Raw genomic sequence first — 19,159 nt, forward strand, 5'->3', positions numbered from 1 at the left:
CTCGGGCGAGATCCCAATTCGTCAGTCACGACTGACGTAACGTCTCCGTTCCCTCCTTCAGGGAACGAGGGTTACACAAGTAACCTAGACGTTCTTATAATTATCAATGTTGAAAGTTTTTTTTTTTCTGATGAATATTTTTGTTGAATAAAATGTTCAATAAACAGCATTTATTTGAGATATATTTTTGTAACATTATAAATGTCTTCACTTTTAATCAATTTAATGCATCCTTGCTGAATAATAGTATTATTATTTTTTATTATTATTGCACTTTCCCAAATCCTTTAAGTGCAAGTGTAGCACAGTTTCCATAAAAATATTAAACAGCAAAAACTGTTTTCAACATTGATAAAAAATATGAAATATTTCTTAATTACCAAATCAGTATATTAGAATAATTTCTGAAGCATCATGTGACACTGAAGACTGGAGTAATGGCTGCTGAAAATTCAGCTTTGCATCACAGTAATACATTAAAGAACATTTTTATAATATACTTATATACTATTTATATAATATTTAGTGCTGTAAAATGATTAATCACGATTAATCACATCCAAAATAAAAGTTTTTGTTTACATAATAAATTATACAGTACACTCACATGTATTATGTAAACAAAAACTTTTTTATTTTGGATGCGAATTAATCGCGATTATTCGTTTGACAGCACTAAAATATTTATATAATATTTAATCATATTTATAAAATATTTAGAATATATTAAAATATAAAACAGTTTAAATAGTAATAATATTTCACAGTATTACTGTTATAACTGTATTTTTGATCAAGTAAATTCAACCTTGGTGAGCATAAGAGACATAAAAAAAACATTTAAAAAAATCTTAATTTCAAAAACATAAAGCAACATTCTCTCAGAATGATTTTATTTTCTTCTCTATTCATATAGTTCTGCGTGCAGTGGGATCTTCAGAAAAAGTGATGTAAATCTGAGATAGAAAGATAAAGAGATGGAGCAATAAAAAGCAATAAAGCACAAATCCTCAGAAGGTTAAATGCTGGTCAGCTTTGCAAAATGCACGCCGTATGATTAATAACATAATTGAGATCACATAGTGGTCATTGTCATTTCATCTCGTTGGAAGCATAGTCGTGGAAATATATCATAGCAAAAACACACAGTACTATAAAATGATTATAGCTCTAGGGATGAAATAAATTTATTTATTTGGCTTTTTTTATTGCTGTATGATTGTCTTGGTAACAAAGGCAGCAGTAAATCCTGGATTCCTTCCTTCTCTGTTTTGGACCTAGGAATTATGATGATTCCTCCTGGATGGTTCTCTTTGTTCATGACAACTTCAAAGGCAAACTCAGTATAGCAACAGGATTTAGAGATTACATTCTGGGCTTGCTCTAAAATCAATTGAGTGTTTGAAGTTGCTTTAGTATGAATGTAACGTTTCCCATTACTCAGCAAAATGCAAATTGCGGGGCAACAAGAGGATAAGAGAGAAAGAGATGGACAGAAAGATACTAAGCAAGTGTGTGAGAGAGATCTGATGAACTCTGCCACTGCCTTTAGATGATTTAAAACACTAATCACATCTCCATTGTAGCGAATCAGCTCATGGGGAAATATGAATAATTAATCATAACTAGTTATAACAAAGACTGCTTGAGATAAAAGGAAATCACTTCACTTCTATTAATACAATCACTTTCAAATGGCATCTCATTAACGTCTAATCATCTTTCATTATCTTAGGTGTCCAGAGATTTTAATCTGTAGTACAATGTTGAAGACTTTTTTTTTTTTTTGGCACATTGACATTTTTATGAAATACTGACGAAAATTAACACGACATTTTATTTTTTCAAGACTCATCAATGGATTGAGAGTTGTTTTTCTGTGGCATCTAAAGTGGTTTATTGACATTCTCTGTGTAAACAGTCTGGATGCGCAAACTAACTGCCTGAACAAATTTTCTGCTCCTCAATTCTGATTGCTTGTGTGATGAAGCATGTGCGAGCATTCAGCCACACACTCGAAAATAAACTGTAATGACGGCACAATATATCAGACTCCTTAGATAAATATCACACAATCACGCTCATCTGTTTACTCACCAAAGCTGTCAACGTCAAATATATCAGAGAATATATGTAACCACTATGATATGAGCAAAGCTGTTAATAGAATTGGATTAAATATTATTCTTTTTTTTTTGTTTTTTGTAGAACATGTTATTATTGCTTGTTAATAAATCAACATCCTGTCATTTCACGAAAAATCACAATGGGGGATTTATGGGTGACGTTTCATTCAAATCCAAGAAATCTGCTGGGATCAGAAACATTTTAATTAAATTATCTTTGCTCTATCCATATTTGTTTATTGTGAATCAGCTAGGTGCTATTGCAAGTTTGCATCAGTTTCATTATTTTTATATTCATGTAGCCTTTATTATTATTATTATTAAAATATGGGATATATTAGTTTTTTTTTTCTCGGTTAAACCAACAAGTAGGTTAGATAAAGTCTCTTCTGTCCTTTCAATTACTGTTCAAAAGTTTAGGGTCAATACAATTTACTGTATAATATTGAAACTTTCTTTTCTTCAATGAATGAAAAAAAAGACCGATTTCCATAAAAAACAAAACAAAAAATGACCTGTCACCAAGCAGACACATTATACACGACACAAACACAAAAGATTCCACACTGTCATTGGGTGCTTTGATCTGTTTCTTGATATGTGGTGGAAAGCGCTCTTGTTCAGACAGGTTTTAAATTGCTGAAGGAAATCCTTTTTGGTTCGAAACAAATTCAGACAGTTTTAATGTTCGGAGCTCTGAAGACGTCAGACATGAACATGTGATTCTCTAGAAAGAATTGAAGCAACACAGAGCTCTCCTTTTTGTTATCTTCTACGCATACAGCAGTAAATGTGGAGATTTTATGGTTTTATATGTAAAAGTCTCAGAAGTGATTCATGTACTCAGTCCATTTCCCCTGCTCTCAGCAACAGAACAAAAGTGCTGACATTTCTTTTGACTCTAGGCTGATTCTCTGTGATGTCAGTGCAGTGTCCCGAATGGTTTTTCCAACAGACAGGGCAATACATGTGCAGAATTTTATTTCTGCTGTTTATGGTCTGCACTATAGCATTCTGTGTGTGCAGTAAACATTGAGATGTAACTGACACAATGTTAGGTCTAACCTTTACATCAATCGATGGGACATTATCTCTTTAATGAAAGGTTTGAGGGCTGAAACTGACCGACAAGATGATTGCTGATCTTTGTGCTCAGGAAAACATGCCCAAAAAATACACAACAAACAGATATGTGAGTAATGGCAAACTGTCCCAGTGAGAGGTCATTATAAGGACAGGAAGAGAGAACGACAGACAGAGGCATTAAAAGAGAGAGAAAGAGATCCAGGTGGTTTCAAAGTGGGACACTGAGGTGTTTTTGTACATCTCGCCATCTCTCCAATTGCAGACTGACAAATCTCTTGTTTCAGACTGCAAGTAAACATATCTAAACAGAGCCTATGGTAAATAAAACCAAACAGGTCAAACTATGCCTCCAAATTGTATTCAATCTAAAAGACTAAGTAGCGTTTCTGTCAGCACCTGCCTATTTCTGAGTGGTAAAATGAGCCAAAGACAAGCCCTCCAGCTCTGATGCAACATCTGCCTCTGAGTTCCAGGATGTCTTAAACTGCCCAAGGCAAAATGAGAGCACACTTTCAAAACATTCAGCTCTACGACAGGAACATGCAGAGAGATTCAAACCCACCGTTAGATGAATAAACCACACACACACATGCTTGACACACTCATTAACAATCAGACAGGTATAATCACAGTTTAAGAAATGTATTGTTATTAAGTTATGAGAATCAATCAGTGTTTTGCATAGTCTCATTGTAATTTGTCTATGGGAGTCCATGATTGTCAATAAACAAAAGCACATGCTGTTTGTGTGTACTCTATTGTCCACATGACAAGTTGAAATGAAAATGATATTTTCTTTACCGTAGTATTACAGCAGTGTTTTGAATTAGAAATGCCCCTTTGTAGTCCTTTTCACCCAAATATTTATTCTTTTTTTTGTAGTTATAATTTAATAAATGCATGTGCACTGTTCAAAAGTCTGGGGTCAGTAAGTTTATTTTTTTTTAATTAAGAAATTAATACTTTTATTCAGCTAGGATGCATTAAATTGTTCAAAAGTGACAGCTAAAATGTTACTAAAAAGTTCTATTTCAAATAAATGCCATTCTTTTAAACTTTCTATTCATCAAAGAATCCTGAAACAAATTAGTTTTCACAAAATATCAAGCAGCACAGCTGATTTCAACCCTGATAAGTTTCTTGAGCACCAAATCAGCATATTCAAATGATTTCTGAAGGATCATGTGACACTGAAGACTGTTGAAAATCCAGCTTTGACATAAAAATAAGCTACATTTTAAAATATGTTAAAATAGAAAACAGTAATTTCACATTCTAAAAAATATTTCACAATAGCAATATAGTGCACAATAGTGCTTCTACTGTATTTTTTATCAAAGAAATGCAGCCTTGGTAAGCATAAAAGACTCACCAATCCTACCAAATCCTACCAACCCCAAACTTTTAAACACTATTGTAAGTAAATATAAAAATATCAAATACCAAAACAGTCTTCAGCATCATGCACATTATTAAATAAACACATTTGGAGCATTTTCTGTAGTTGTGCTATAATGTATAAAGCACACACTGTATATAAGGCAAGCAGATGCGGTGCTAAACACAGCATGATGTGTGAGTCAGGATGGCAGAGAGAAAGAGAGGTTCTAACCTCAGCAGGGGATCAATCAAGCGATCATTAAGTGTGATTTTGTGCATTGATTAACCCCAGCATGAGGTCGAGAGAGTGATGGAACAGTTTCTATATAACCTTCAGCTTTAAGCATACACACTGGTGGAAAATGAAACAGGTCAATGTTAGCTAACCTGAAGCAAAGCAAACACATAGTCCTGCAGATTTTCAGGCACATACATGCTTTACAGATGGTGTGAATGATGGACAGACATGATTGACAGCTAGCCCACTAAAGCAGAATGGTGCCAGAAGGCTTGTGCTGCAATTGATTACCGGTTTGCTTTGTAGAATTAGCTACAAATTAAAAAAAAAAAAGTAATGAATTGTACAAAGAAAGGCAGTGTGTGTGTGTGTGTGTTTGTGTGTGTGTGTGTGTTTGTGTGTACAATTGCCTCTTTGCAACAAAATATCACGGTTGTTCACCTCCAGTGTACTGTATGTTGCTTGATTACCGGTTTGCTTTGTAGAATTAGCTACAAATTTTAAAAAAAAAAGTAATGAATTGTACAAAGAAAGGCAGTGTGTGTGTGTTTGTGTGTGTGTGTGTGTTTGTGTGTACAATTGCCTCTTTGCAACAAAATATCACGGTTGTTCACCTCCAGTGTACTGTATGTTGCTCTACTCAGACGTTCAAGCTTTTAGCCTAATGATCTTCATTAATTAAAATAGTCTTTAATTAATCAGATATGCCAACTTAGATACTGTATGTCTGACTCACACATTTCTGCCGTGACTCTCAATAGGGACCCAAATCATGTGAATGAAAACCCGACGCCACTTACACTACAAAACTGCATGGCCATGAGCATTCACAAATCTAAACTTTAATTGCACATCCACATTCATTTTTATCATGGTAAATTGGGTCTGTACATCAGTGTGCATCCAATTGAGGCTGTGAATGGTGATGAATGCTTTTGGGTGCTTTCTGGCATCCTCGTGACTTGTATACGTTATAGGCAGAGGAAATTCTTTTTAGAATCACAGGGCTCAATAACGTGTCTGTCTCCACAAATCTGTGGGCAGTCAAGCAGCTGCTGAACATGTCTGTGTCTGTGGAGGGTTTCAGAGAACATGGAATAGAGCTACCATTTCAGCTGTTCAGGTCACTGGAGCAGAAAACCTGAAGCAAGTCTGCATGGCTGTGGATATGTGTACATGCCTGTGTGTGTGTGTTTGTTTATCTGTTTTAGGAGGATGTGTGGACTAATGCTGTATGATGTCGCTATTTCAAGCTTTTTGTGTTGTTTTCATGACAGAATGAATGAAGGAAATATTTCAATTAATTAACAAGATTCTTCTAATAGTCGTTCAGATAAAATAAAAAGTGAAGTGCCTTTTTAGGACACTGTGCTGTAAATGGTATTTATTTTTTCTTTTCTTTTATTCGCTCATAACAAGATTTAATTTTAGGCTGAAATTCATTTAAAATAATCTCAATACCAAACGTCAAATACTATAATTAATTACTCATCCTCGTGCTATTCCAAACCATTAGACTTTTGTTTATCTTCAAAACACAAATAAAGATGTTTTTAATGAAATATTTCTGTCCCTCCAAGTCAATTCCACCAACATTTTGACGCTTCAAAAAGTTCATAAAGACATCATAAAAGTAATCCATATGAATCAAGCGGTTTAATCCAAGTCTTCTGAAGAGATATGATCACTTTATACACTGAAAATATTTAGTTTACGCTTTTACTGACACATAAACAATGATCAATGCACATACATAGAACATATCAAATATGGTGAAGAGATGCTCAACTGTACTTGCTTGATGCAAGAGAACAAACCTCATTAGTTCTCATTTGGTTTTATTTTATGATCTTTTCATGCCAATGTTTTGGTTTAATGGACTTTCAATGGAGGGACATAAATCTCTCCGGTTTCATTAATACTATTTTAATTCGTGTGTTATGGCTTTGAAACTCATGAGGGTGAGTAAATAGTGACAGAATTTTCAATTTTTTGGGTGAACTATCCCTTTAAGTCTGGCCTGCATTGTGGCGCAAGCCCATAATTTAAAAATAATTAAAATTCATTATTTTTAATGGATAAAATGAATTCATATTTTAAAAATAACAGTGTCTGAAATGGTTTGGATTTGAATATTTCAGTCATGTATATAACCATGACTCGTTAGCAGCCTTTTAAAAGTGTTATAATTCATCTGCATATTTTAGATAGGAGTGTAAAACAAACTAATTATTCTCCAAAAATGTAGTTGTGATGAACTGCACTGAATTGAAAGAAATAAACAACAGCTTGTAATAAAGAGCTTAGGAATGTGATGCTGTGTTAACAAACGTGAGGAGTTAATTAAAAACGGGAAATCACAAATGAAAGAGAATGCCTGAGGCAGACCTACTGGCAACAGTGGTGCCCTGTTAGTAACACACACGCACACAGAATCCATATGTCTCCTGTGTTCACTTCCACCTGATTTTAGAAACTACATTTACCCAATATGCACTAACTTGTCATAACCATGAAAAAAAAAATCTAATCTTTGTTACATTGCAGTAATATGCTCAAATACAGCACAAAGTAATGTGTATCAAATGTAAGGTTGTGCTTACGTTGAATGTAGTACTTTGGCTAGGTTAAGACTGTGTTAATTGATGTTTCTGAGGAAACAATCCATGAAGAGCCTTTAACATCCCTGGAACCTTTCCATTCCAAAAAAGGTGGATAAAGGTTCTTTAGATTTTTTAAATGTTCATCGTGGTTCTTTTAAGAACTGTTCACTGACAGGTTCTTTGGGGAACCAAAATGGCTCTTCTATGGCATTCATGTGAAAGCCCCTTTTTACAATATTTATTTTTAAGAGTGTAAGTGAAAAATCATTATTAGGACTATAGGCCTCAGATGCTGAGGTGAGTCATTTGTGTTGTGATATGTATTTATCGTCAGCAGCACCTTCACAAACACCCGAAAGGAAAATCGCTCAGCAACAATAACAAGCGTTGCCGCAGGCACAATTAAAGACTACACATAAGTCTACTGTCAGAAAGAATGAATGTAAGAACACACACACACACACACACACTCTGTCACACTCACTTTCTTAATCTTACTCTTAGACTTTCTCTCTCTCTTGTTTTATTTCTCTCTCTTCTTTGAACCTGAACTTCTTCTGACTGGAATACATTCACACATTACTGCTATCCAGTTAGCATATTATGAAATATGCATCTCACATCCATATCTGCGTAACTTACATGAGAGTCAGTCATGTTGTTTTTCATTCCCACACTTCTGCAGCTATGCTTAAACTGACTCCATCTTTATACCTCATGCGTCTTAAGTCAGTGTGTGAACGTTTTTATTATAATGCCATTTGTTTGTTTACATGAGGTTAGTATTTTATTTAATAGGCTATTGGAGTTAGCTTACCATTTTGTATAATACCATAGTGAGGATGGCATTAGTATGAGTTTTTTTTTTTTTTGTCTTTTCTTGACCTTTAGATTAAACCTAAGGTTACGCTTCTCTTTCCTGTCCTTTCAATAACCCTGTAAGAACTGTGTGTAATGAAAATCAGCTGCAGTTTAACAAGGAAGTGGGAGATGACAGATACAAATCAAAACTGATGCACAGATAAAAGTGATAAAAATATAAAACTGGCATATACAGTACATATCACATCCTCAAGCTCTTGATTCTGGACTGCAGAAAAAGTATATAATATCGCTTTGTCTGTCAAAGAAAAGGGTCTTCCTAGGGTAAAAGATTAATGAAGCTAGATTGATATTCTGTCTTCCTGCAGGAAGTGTGGTTTAATCCCTACTGTCTCACTTTGGATTACCACAGATGCACATATTTATCTGGCCAGACACATGCAGGTCACACAAACATATTTTACACACAGACACGTCATCCACACAAACACGGGTCACACACAACAGACTATCTATAGAGGGCAGAAGTTTAAATAATTACACAACACTTTTGTACATATTTCATATGTACTGATGAAGGAAGTCTTAAATGCCTGAAGAAAGCTTTCCATTAACATTCCCATTCATCTTAATGGCAGTTGGCCAGCAATTGCAGAGCCCCTCAGAGGTATGTGACCTGGATGCTGCCATCTTGGCTCCTGGGCACTTAGTTCCTGGTAACATTTGTCAAAGGCAGTGGGTAGAGAGAAAAAAATAAATATATTTTCAAAATATCCAAGGGCCCCTGTGTGTCCTTAAAAAGTCTTAAAATGTCATATGTCAAATGTTTCTATCCAAATTAAGATAAAAAATATCTTAAATGGTGCAACAACAAGTCTTAATTATTATTTTAAGAGGGTTAAAATTTGGGGAAGGAAAACAGGAATCATGATACAGGTTAATGTTTTTAATGGAATAAATGTTAGCAGCTCCTTCAGTCTTTATTTTTTTAAATCCCTGAAAGTTTAAGTTAGGATAGTTTGCTAGAGCAAAAATCTATGGAGATGAGTTTACCTATTTGGTGTGATGACGTTTAATGTCCCCGACAACCTCTGTAGTTGAGCTAGTATTAACCACAGACCTTATTTCAGGCATTAAACCAAAAAGCCATTCAAAAAAAAACATTTACACCAAGACAATGGAACCGGAAATACTAAAATGCAAACTTGTTTCTGAGTTCTGGCCTACAAAAATACATCACCCCTGCAGCACTCGATGAGCAGTTGAAAAGGCATTTCAAAATAGGAGTCCCTGTGCATTTTGGGCTTGTTTATAAAATCATGCAGCAGTTTTATACATTTTGTTGGTTACACAAGGAAAGCCAAAAACATTACAATGTTCAATAGATTCAGTAGTATCAGCACAGTCTATCTATCCACATTTTACTTGACAAAAAAGGTTGTATGTCATGTGTATCTGGTCTTATACAGTTGGTCTCTTAGTCATGTTCTCTACACAGTGTTTGTGTACATTTACATAATAGTGTCTCCTCTATCCACCACATCTGTTTTATGAACATTCTCTGGTCATTATAGACTTTTACACCCTCATGTCTGTTATCAGAATGATTTGTGGGAAGGCTTCTGGTTTACATGAGTATTTGATTTTCTCTGGGGGAAGGTTTCATGCACTGAAATAAATAAATAAAACCCTAACCAGCATGACATTGGCAAAATTGCTGCTATACTGGGTAGACATAAAATAATTTATGTCTTGCGTGTTTGTGTTTATCTGAAAATCTGTGTTTGAGTGACAGCTGTGCACTGTGTTTTGTACAATGTGAAAGCTATTTCAACAGACTAAATTGGCCTTTTGAAGAAGGTAAAGTGTTCTCTTACATTTACATTCATTCAAGGCATTTAGTGGATGCTGTTATCCAGGGCAACTTACAAAATTGCTTTAGTATTGCCTACAAGACCATTGTTATCAACAGATGGCATGCATGCAATTTGGAAAGCTTCCTATACCAATACAAAAAAAAAAAAACAGATAAAAGATAGTACTTGGAAGAGAGTACTTGGAAGTTCACAATGTTATTTTTGTCATGAGGAGAGAGAGAGGAAAGCGTAGGTGGAGGGTTGAGTAGGGAGTAGAAGGTGCAGAAGAGTTTCCTCGGGGCAGTAGCGTCAAGCTTTGCACCATAGCTTTTCGTCAAGATTGAAATATGAGGTAAAGTCATCTGGAGTTCCCTTATGTGCTGTCTCAGTAAACTGTGGAAGCTTGTTTCCGCCATGGGGTGAAAAGATTTAAAAATGTAATTGTGACTTTTTATCTCACAGTTCGGACTTTTTTCTTGCGAAAGAAAGATTTAAAAAAAAATTGCAATTACCTTTTTTTTTTTTTTTACTTTTTATTCCATGGCAGAAACAAAAAATCAAAATTGCGAGATGCTAACTTGCAATTAGGAGTTTATAACTTGCAATTGCAAGGTATAAACCCATAATTCTGAGAAGAGATGTCTGAATTGCAAGATGTAAACTTGCATTTTTTATTCCATGGCAAAAGAAAAAAAAAACGGAATTGCAAAATGTTAAATCAAAATTCCAAGAAAAAAAGATGTAAACTCAGAATTCTGAGAAAAAAAACAGAATTTTATGATGTAAACTTCCTATAATTGAGGGAAAAAGTCAGAATTGTTTGATATAAACTTGTAATTGCAATGTGAATGTACAAGATAAAATGTAGATAGATTACCTTTTTTTGGATTTGGATTTTTTTTTATTTTGTGGTGGAAACAAGCTTTTCACCAGGCCTACTTAGAGGAGTCAGGACAGAGAGTCAAAATAAGGGAAAGATGCAACAGTTGATGCTGCTGCTTCAATAATGGATAAGGTGATGGTATAGTTAGGAAATCTGAGAGAAGTGAAGTGCCATTTGCTAACACCTTTGTATGAAGATTTTGGTGTGTGTGAAAAAAGACTAGGCAGAGAAGCACAGGTGTTGAGGTGTTTCCAGTAGTGCAAATATGTGTAATACACGTTTGTGTCTGTGGTCTGCAGGTGTATACACGGTTTGGGAAATGTTACACGTTTAATGGAAACAAGACGTCACCCAAGCGGGTAAGGCAAGGCGGCACAGGAAACGGACTGGAGCTGATGCTGGATATTCAGCAGGACGAGTATCTGCCCATCTGGAGAGAAACCAGTGAGTGACAAACGCAATTGCCGCCATTTTGCATCTCATTTAACGATTGTAGTGAAAATTACTTTGAAGATTTTCAGTATTAATTTGATTGTTTATTGCAAAGCTGATGTGATGCTGTACAATGTAATTTTTTTATATAGCCTACTACCATTTAAAATGTTGGGGTCGTAAGATTTTGAAATCTCTCTTATTCTCACCAAGGCTGCATTCACATATTTGACCAAAAATACACCGTACAAACAGTAATACTGTGAAATATCATTACAATTATAATAACTGTTTTCTACTTTAATATATTTTAAAATGTTATTTATTTCTGTGGCAAAGCTGAATTGTCAGCAGCCGTGACTCAAAGTCTTCAGTGTCACAAGATCCTTATCAAGAAACATGTCTTATTAATATGCTTAATTAATTTAAAACCTTAAATCCGTATTTTATGACCACTTATATATTTATTTATTTAGCACACAATCATACAATAATATACAGTTATATATAATTTTTTGCAAAATAAACCCCGACAGAGTGATCAGGACTCCGACATAAAGTGGATTCACATCAATTCACCTTCAAAAGTACAAAGAAATAGAACATCTGTCAGATTTTTTTACCCATTCAATCTGTCCATTTTCAGATGAGACCACACTGGAGGCAGGTATTCGGGTTCAGATTCACAGTCAGAACGAACCCCCGTATATCCACCAGCTGGGCTTTGGGGTCTCTCCAGGATTCCAGACATTTGTTTCCTGTCAGGAACAGAGGGTAGGTTTAACTGGGGTAAAAACCATAAAAACGGCTAAGGTCTGAATTCAAAAGAAAGCTGTTCTAAACTCTTGAATTCCAGACATTTTAAATTGGGAGCTAAGAGTCAAAAAGATTTCAAGGCTGACTGGGATATTTTCTAATTGAGACTGCATGTGCTAAGTATTTCACAGCCATAGGGTGCACTCAGGCAGACAAAGAAGCAGAGACACACAGACCTTTTCCCTAAATGTCTGCTGTTTTTCTAGCTAACATACCTGCCACAGCCGTGGGGAAACTGTCGGGCTTCATCTGAGCCTGTGATCCCAGGATACGACACCTACAGCGTCAGCGCTTGCAGACTGCACTGTGAGAGCACACAGGTGCAGAGAGAGTGCAACTGCAGGATGGTGCATATGCCAGGTGCGTGCTGTAGTATGTGAGAGTTGTCATAAAAACTGTCTGTATCAGTAAGAACAAATATGCCGTGTTGGTACTTGTCACGCCACCACACAGCTCATCTGTAAAATTGTTCTTAAAGCTGCTGACAGATTGGTAGCTGCATCTCAACATTCATTGTTTACCTGTCGAGACAGTGGCTTTCTTGAAAACACTTTATGGAGCAGACTTCTGTAAACAATCTACAAGCCCCCTAACTGATGTGATAAATAAATGTTTCACACATCAAATATCTCTCTACAGGCGATGCTGATATCTGCACACCCAGTAAAATCAAGTGTGTTAACAAGGCGCTAGGTAAGATCATCACAGACACATCTTAAACATATAAATAGTAATGATTAATTGATCAGCTCAGTTAATACATTTAAAGGGATAGTTCACCACAAATTTAAAATCCTGACATTAATTACTCACCCTCATATCTTCTGTGAAAAATATTTTGAAGAACTGTTTTTTGTTAATGTTACATTTTTTTTCAGTGAACTAGTCCATTCAGACATAGGCTTTGAACAATATTAATGAGTTTTTATAATAACCTTTGATGTAGATTAATTGTGTGAATATGATTTAAGATTAGTATTGATTATTCATTTAAAAATCATTATATTCAAATGTCAAACCACTGTGAAATTTAACTGAAAATATATAGGTGACAGGTTTCAGGATATTGGTTTTAGTTTAACATCTGCTGAAAGTTTTACATAGTCAGAACTATAGGAAAAATAATGATTTTTGACAGATTTCTTAACAGTTTTTCCATCAAAAATAAATACTAAACTTAAACAAAAAAAAGTCAAAAGTCAATTTAAAGGTAAGAAAGGTGTTTATTTTTTAACTTTTAAAATGTGGATACTTGAGTAAATTTGTTGACATAGTATCTGTACTTTTTACACCCCTGCTAAATAATGCATCATCAGCAAATAATAGTGATTTTTAAACAGTGATTATTCACAACTCCACTGATTTGAAGTAATTGGAGGTTTAAAAACTCCCTATTGTATTCAAAACTACTCAACAACACTGAGAGCTTGATTATTGATGATAACTATAACACCATTCATTGCAGTTCTTGTCCTCAGCAAATATAATTCATCAATATTTCCTGTACACTTCTGCAGCTTTACTCCAGAAGAGCACAGGTGACTCATGCCCCTGCGAGACACCCTGTAATTTGACTCGGTATGGAAAAGAGCTCTCTATGGTTAAAATCCCCAGCAGGGGCTCCGCTCGCTACCTTTCTCGCAAATACCAGAAATCGGAGGAATACATCAGGTAAGTCTAATGCATAAACGGCCACACATACACATGGGGTAGTTTTCATTCTGCTGCTGAACATTTTGAACGTTATAGTTTATACCCTCAGACAGACCAGAGAGGAAACAGACCCACCCATTTTTTCATAGGAAACTAAATATGCTTCTGCAAGGATACCTGCACAGCATTTTTTATTTATTATTATTATTTTATTTTTTTATTTTATTTTTTTGCAAAACCTGCTTCTCTCACAAATTCTGTCAGCATTTTCTAATAACTATAGCAGGATTCCTTGTCCAAACTGCAGGCTCGTTTCAGTTATATAATGGGATGAAACATGTAATTGTGGTCTTCCATTCATTGGCTCAATAACAGAAAAAAAAAAACTATTTTAATAGACTGCTCTATAATGACATTCTGTGGTTTCCACTAATTATAATTTTTTAACCATTTTTGGTGCTAATCCTTTTTTTTCCATAATACAAAAAAGAATGGGCTCATTTCTATACTGTTTTCCAGCAGGGAATTAAAACATTTTTATTAAACTTTTCATTGTGCAGAGACAACTTTCTCATCTTGGATATTTTCTTTGAGGCCCTTAATTATGAGACAATTGAACAGAAGAAAGCGTACGACATCGCTGGTCTGTTAGGTAGGTTTCCAATCCTCACACATTATAAACATCTGTACAGCAACTGTTATGGTCATCAGAGGTGTGGCAAGTCTGCCTTCTCAAAAAAGTATTAAAGGGACTGTAAGAGCCATTTTGGTCTTTACTTTGAATTGTTATATATGTGTATGTCCAGTAGGGGTCACTCTTGGGTGATTGTTCACAGAATATAGGTGGGAACCTTCCCTCAGTGTTGCTGGAGGGAAGGTGCACACAGTTTTTTGACCGCTACTCTAGGCTGATTGTAGCACGCTATGCAAGTCGTTGTAAAGGTGAAGGACTGGTGGATTTATTGACAGTTTGTTTGGATTCTTACCTACATGGAAATGAAGACCAGTAACGGTAAAATAAATCTACAACAATGAGCATTTTAACATCTTGTGTGGACATTACAGTTAATAGTAATTCAAGCGTGCACGTCCATTTACAAGCACCGTCTAGCATCCCTCAGCTGCTTAAACTATTAGACTTGGCCGCTTACAGGGATAGTTCACCCAGAAATGAAAACTGGGTCACTTTCTTCTGGACAACAAAAGAGATGTTTTTCACAATAATGTCTCAAATTTTACTTCAAATAATGAAAGACAATAGGGTCCAGTGCTGTTAACATTCAGAAAGAAAGTCATACAGGTGTGGAATGTACAGGCTGCACTTGGAGACAATAGGCAAATTTTTCAATGACGAAGGGACGCAGTGTCTCGTTCCCTCTCAGGGAACCATGGTTACATGCGTAACCCGAGACATTCCCCTTCTAGGGAACTCTCGCTGTGTCCTCTAGTGGACACTTGGGGAACGAAATGCCCATGTCCATATGGTGAGATAGCACCAAGGAAGTTACAGACATACACCTAACCTTTCCTCAGAAAGGGGCCAAGCCACTGATGGCCAGGGCCGCATACATAGCTTGGCAGAAATGTTTCATATGGGGGGGGGGGATAGCACAGTCTAGATAGGGCTCCAGGGGAACACTACTTAAAAACCCTAGTAAGGGGAGTAGTCACTGAGCTAGAAAACAGCTATCCTCAGATAACTATCCTCTAAAGGTCATAACTGAAGATTGCCAAGACCACAGAGCGTGGGCTATCTACTTAAAATCCTGACAGGGAAGACAGCACAGTCTTGGCAAGGGGCTCAAGGAGACCACTATATAAATACCCTAATAAGGGGAGTAGTCACCGAGCTGGAACACAGCTATCCTCGAATAGCACTTTCTCTCAGCAAGGCTGAAGATTGCCCAGAGCCCTAGGCGTGGCAAGGGGATGCAGTGTCTCGTTCCCTCTCGGGGCCACATGTGCAACCCGAGACGTTCCCCTTCAAGGGAACTCACACTGCGTCCCCAAGAGGACAATTTGGGGAATGAAAAAACCCACTATGCCACGCTGTGGTGCATGCCTGTCCACTTGAAACCTTAATACAGGGGAGACAGCATGAGAAATTAGGAAAACTGCCTGCTTGAAAAATACCCTGCAATTGGGGGAGGCAGCCTAGCATAATAGAAGGGGACCTAAAGGGGACCACCGACTTGAAACCCCTAGAAAACAGGGAGGAATCCCAGCCCTCCTACCTAAATATTAGGCAAGAAGCTAAATAACTTGAGCTAGCTGGAAACATAACTGTCCTCAAACAGCTGTTTCTAAAAGCAATGAGCCATCTACTTGAGACCCTAATACAGGGGAGACAGCTTAAAGCATGGAAAAACAAGGAAACTACCTGCTTGAAAAATACCCTGAAATCAGGGGAGGCAGCCTAGCATAATAGAAGGAACCTAAGGGGGACCACCTACTTAAAAATCCTAGAAAGCGGGGAGGAAGCCCAGCCCTGCTGCCTGAAATATTAGGCAGGAAGCTAAAATAATTTGGGAATAAAGGGGAACGCAATCAAACTACACAAAAAGGACGGACATCTCATCTAGCCAAGCATGGAAATATAACTATCCTCAAACAGCTATGTTTCTAAAAGCAATGGGCCATCTACTGTACTTGAAACCATACAGGGGAGACAGCTCAAAGCATGGAGGGACTACTTGAGAGGGCTTGTGCCAAGAGGAACCAAACCTAGTCATAGAAGTCAGGCTGGAACACAGCTGCCCTTAGACCGCTATATTACAGAGCAAAGTAAGTTTGAGCTGAAGCACAACTATCCACAGACAGCTACATTCTGAGCATGAGCTGTACACTTAAAAGCCCTGAGGTGGGGGAACAGTCTACTCAGCCCAAACTTAATATGCAGGATTGAGAGGGAACGCCCACTTAAAAATACCCTGAGACCTGGGGAGGCAGCCCACTCCTAAACCTATCCAGCTTAACTCAGGAAGGGACATTCCTCAAAATCAAGCTAGGAAAACAGCTGTCCTCAAACAACTATGTTCTAACAGCAATGGGCCATCCACTTGAAAAACCCTAACAAAGGGGGGGAAAGCCATACTTAGCATGCAGGATTCAGGGGGACGGCCTGCTTGGAAGATACCCTGAAATCAGGGGAGGATAATGATTCACACACGCTTAACAAACAGACGGCTCCTGAAGGCAACAAAAGTTGGTGACGTGTTCTGCCTGCGCCCTCTTATACTTCGGGGTGCCCACCTGTGACGTCAGGGGCTACGTGGTCCAATAGGACTGGAGTTGTTTCAGACACTGGTCCTGCTGCAGTCCCCAAGTGTCTGCTAGAGGAAACAGCGCAAGTTCCCTAGAAGGGGAACTATATGCTGGGTTATAGTTTTTCCATTACATGATATTTTGGGGCATAATTTTCATTATCAGATGTATTGGGAGTGAGAACGTGTTGGCATTTTTTTAATGGCTGTCAATGGAGGACAGGCTTTAATATGCTGATTTCAGTACGCCGACTTTTGAGAGAAAACAGCTGATCATATTTTGAATTGATAATAAATATAATAATAAATATATTTAAATCTTAGCTGTGGTTTTGATAATATTTTTTATTTCTGATATTGTTGTTTTGGCTAATACAAGTTCTGAATGGTCGGTAACTTAAAAATTTAGTCGGCAAATTGGCTGGTGAGTAAAAAAGTTAATTTCAAACCCTGATTACAAATGAATACTATAGAAAATAGATGATTAAAACAGAAGAAAGACTTAACTATTTTATGTTTTTTGTTTATTGATGTTTGGTTTCCATTTCCAGGAGATATTGGTGGACAGATGGGGCTCTTCATTGGGGCCAGTATTCTTACTATCCTGGAAATACTTGATTATATCTATGAGGTATCTTCACTTCATTGTGAAAGGACAGTTCTATGACATTCACATAAACACACTATCATAATACACACACATCTCTTGTTCTTTCAGTCCGCTTTTAATCTTTATCTCTGTAGGTGGTCAGATACAAAATCAAGCAACTCCTGAAACCAAAAAAGAGTCAGAAACAACAAAACCAAAGGAACTTGATTCAAGAGCAGATCCAGAGAACAAAGAACCTGCGAGAACAGAACCTGAGAGCTCAGCTGGCAGATGGAACTATAGCTACAGTCAGATTTGAAGAGGTCAAAGTCAAGGTGAGTCAGAGAAACAGAGATTTTTTGATAGCTTATACACATTGCACCTAATAACTGATGACCCGCATCATGCGATTCGTTTGTCAACAGGCAGCTAATGAAGTGGCTCAACCGCACAGTGCACATCCAACTTCAATATTACCAAATCATCACAATGCACAAGCAGTTGTACAGCAGGACTTTACTTGTTAAGGGATGCCTCTTCTTCTCTGTATTTATTTTTCATATCACTGAACTTGAAATTGGGATCCTGAATGGACCCTGCACACTGAAATACAAATTTCATTTTTTTTTCCACTTATAAAAACTACAGCCAAAGCCTAAGCCAGGACCTCATGTAAAACTGGCTCAAACCAGTCACATCGTCACTGTTCTCATTGTTCAAGTCAATACCAGATGAAGAAACCACACAATGTGTTTCACATGTGCTTTTGTTTATTTTTTTTCCATCTGGATGGACCTATCATGGACTTCAAAGAAGAAAGGACCAGAAAGGACCAGATTCGATCAGAATGTTGCATTTCACAATAATTACCTATTTGACAGGACAAATATGAACTAAATTAAAGTTATAAGGAAAACAGAGAGATGACGCAAACACACAGCTGTTGCTAAGTGCAGAAAGAGTTGGTTTCTGTGTGATTCTTCATTTGGTAATGTACAGTGCTTGCATCATTTCACCATTTCACATTTCTTAATAACATAATGAGACTTCTCAGTAGGAGAACAGCTCAAATATACCACTCGTTTCTCTGTGAGTAGGTGTTATGTTCTTTTTCAGTCTTACGTAACTTCTCCATTGTGCTGTAGTCCTTATAATGAAACAGTCTGACTCTAGGTTTGAAACATGGAAAACATCACACTAGAGCACATTCTGTTTGCTGAAATCATCTCAAGTAAAATAAATAAATAAATAAAATTAAAAACACAAGTAACTTCTTTATATGAATATAAAAAGGTAGGTGATATTTATTTTGTATTCAAATACAAGCACATTCAAATACAAATAGATACATTTAAAATTGTAGTAACATTTTGCTGAATATCCATCATTTCCATCTGGTCATAAATAAATCA

At 36.5% G+C, this 19,159-nt stretch overlaps 1 protein-coding gene and 1 long non-coding RNA gene across 2 annotated transcripts in view; one reads left to right on the forward strand and one right to left on the reverse strand.

The window, feature by feature from the left end:
• LOC107660097 (uncharacterized) overlaps positions 1–9,498 on the reverse strand; it is a 16,632-nt gene extending 7,134 nt beyond the window's left edge. The window contains exons 1-2 of the long non-coding RNA XR_001630969.1: positions 9,426–9,498; positions 4,662–4,664 (exon numbers count right to left, since the gene is read on the reverse strand). This is a non-coding gene — a long non-coding RNA (uncharacterized LOC107660097). The remainder of the gene's footprint in view (positions 1–4,661; positions 4,665–9,425) is intronic.
• Positions 1–18,914, forward strand: part of asic4b (acid-sensing (proton-gated) ion channel family member 4b) — a 45,923-nt gene extending 27,009 nt beyond the window's left edge. Inside the window, exons 2-10 of the mRNA XM_016449319.1 lie at positions 11,294–11,438; positions 12,073–12,200; positions 12,449–12,602; positions 12,882–12,935; positions 13,760–13,913; positions 14,456–14,547; positions 17,710–17,789; positions 17,903–18,082; positions 18,173–18,914. Coding sequence (XP_016304805.1) covers positions 11,294–11,438; positions 12,073–12,200; positions 12,449–12,602; positions 12,882–12,935; positions 13,760–13,913; positions 14,456–14,547; positions 17,710–17,789; positions 17,903–18,082; positions 18,173–18,274 — 1,089 coding nt within the window. The 3' untranslated portion in view covers positions 18,275–18,914. The remainder of the gene's footprint in view (positions 1–11,293; positions 11,439–12,072; positions 12,201–12,448; positions 12,603–12,881; positions 12,936–13,759; positions 13,914–14,455; positions 14,548–17,709; positions 17,790–17,902; positions 18,083–18,172) is intronic.
• Positions 18,915–19,159: the final 245 nt, after the last annotated feature.

Source organism: Sinocyclocheilus anshuiensis, unplaced genomic scaffold, assembly GCF_001515605.1.
Source record: "Sinocyclocheilus anshuiensis isolate Anshui unplaced genomic scaffold, SAMN03320099.WGS_v1.1 scaffold55, whole genome shotgun sequence".
NCBI lineage: Eukaryota > Metazoa > Chordata > Actinopteri > Cypriniformes > Cyprinidae > Sinocyclocheilus > Sinocyclocheilus anshuiensis.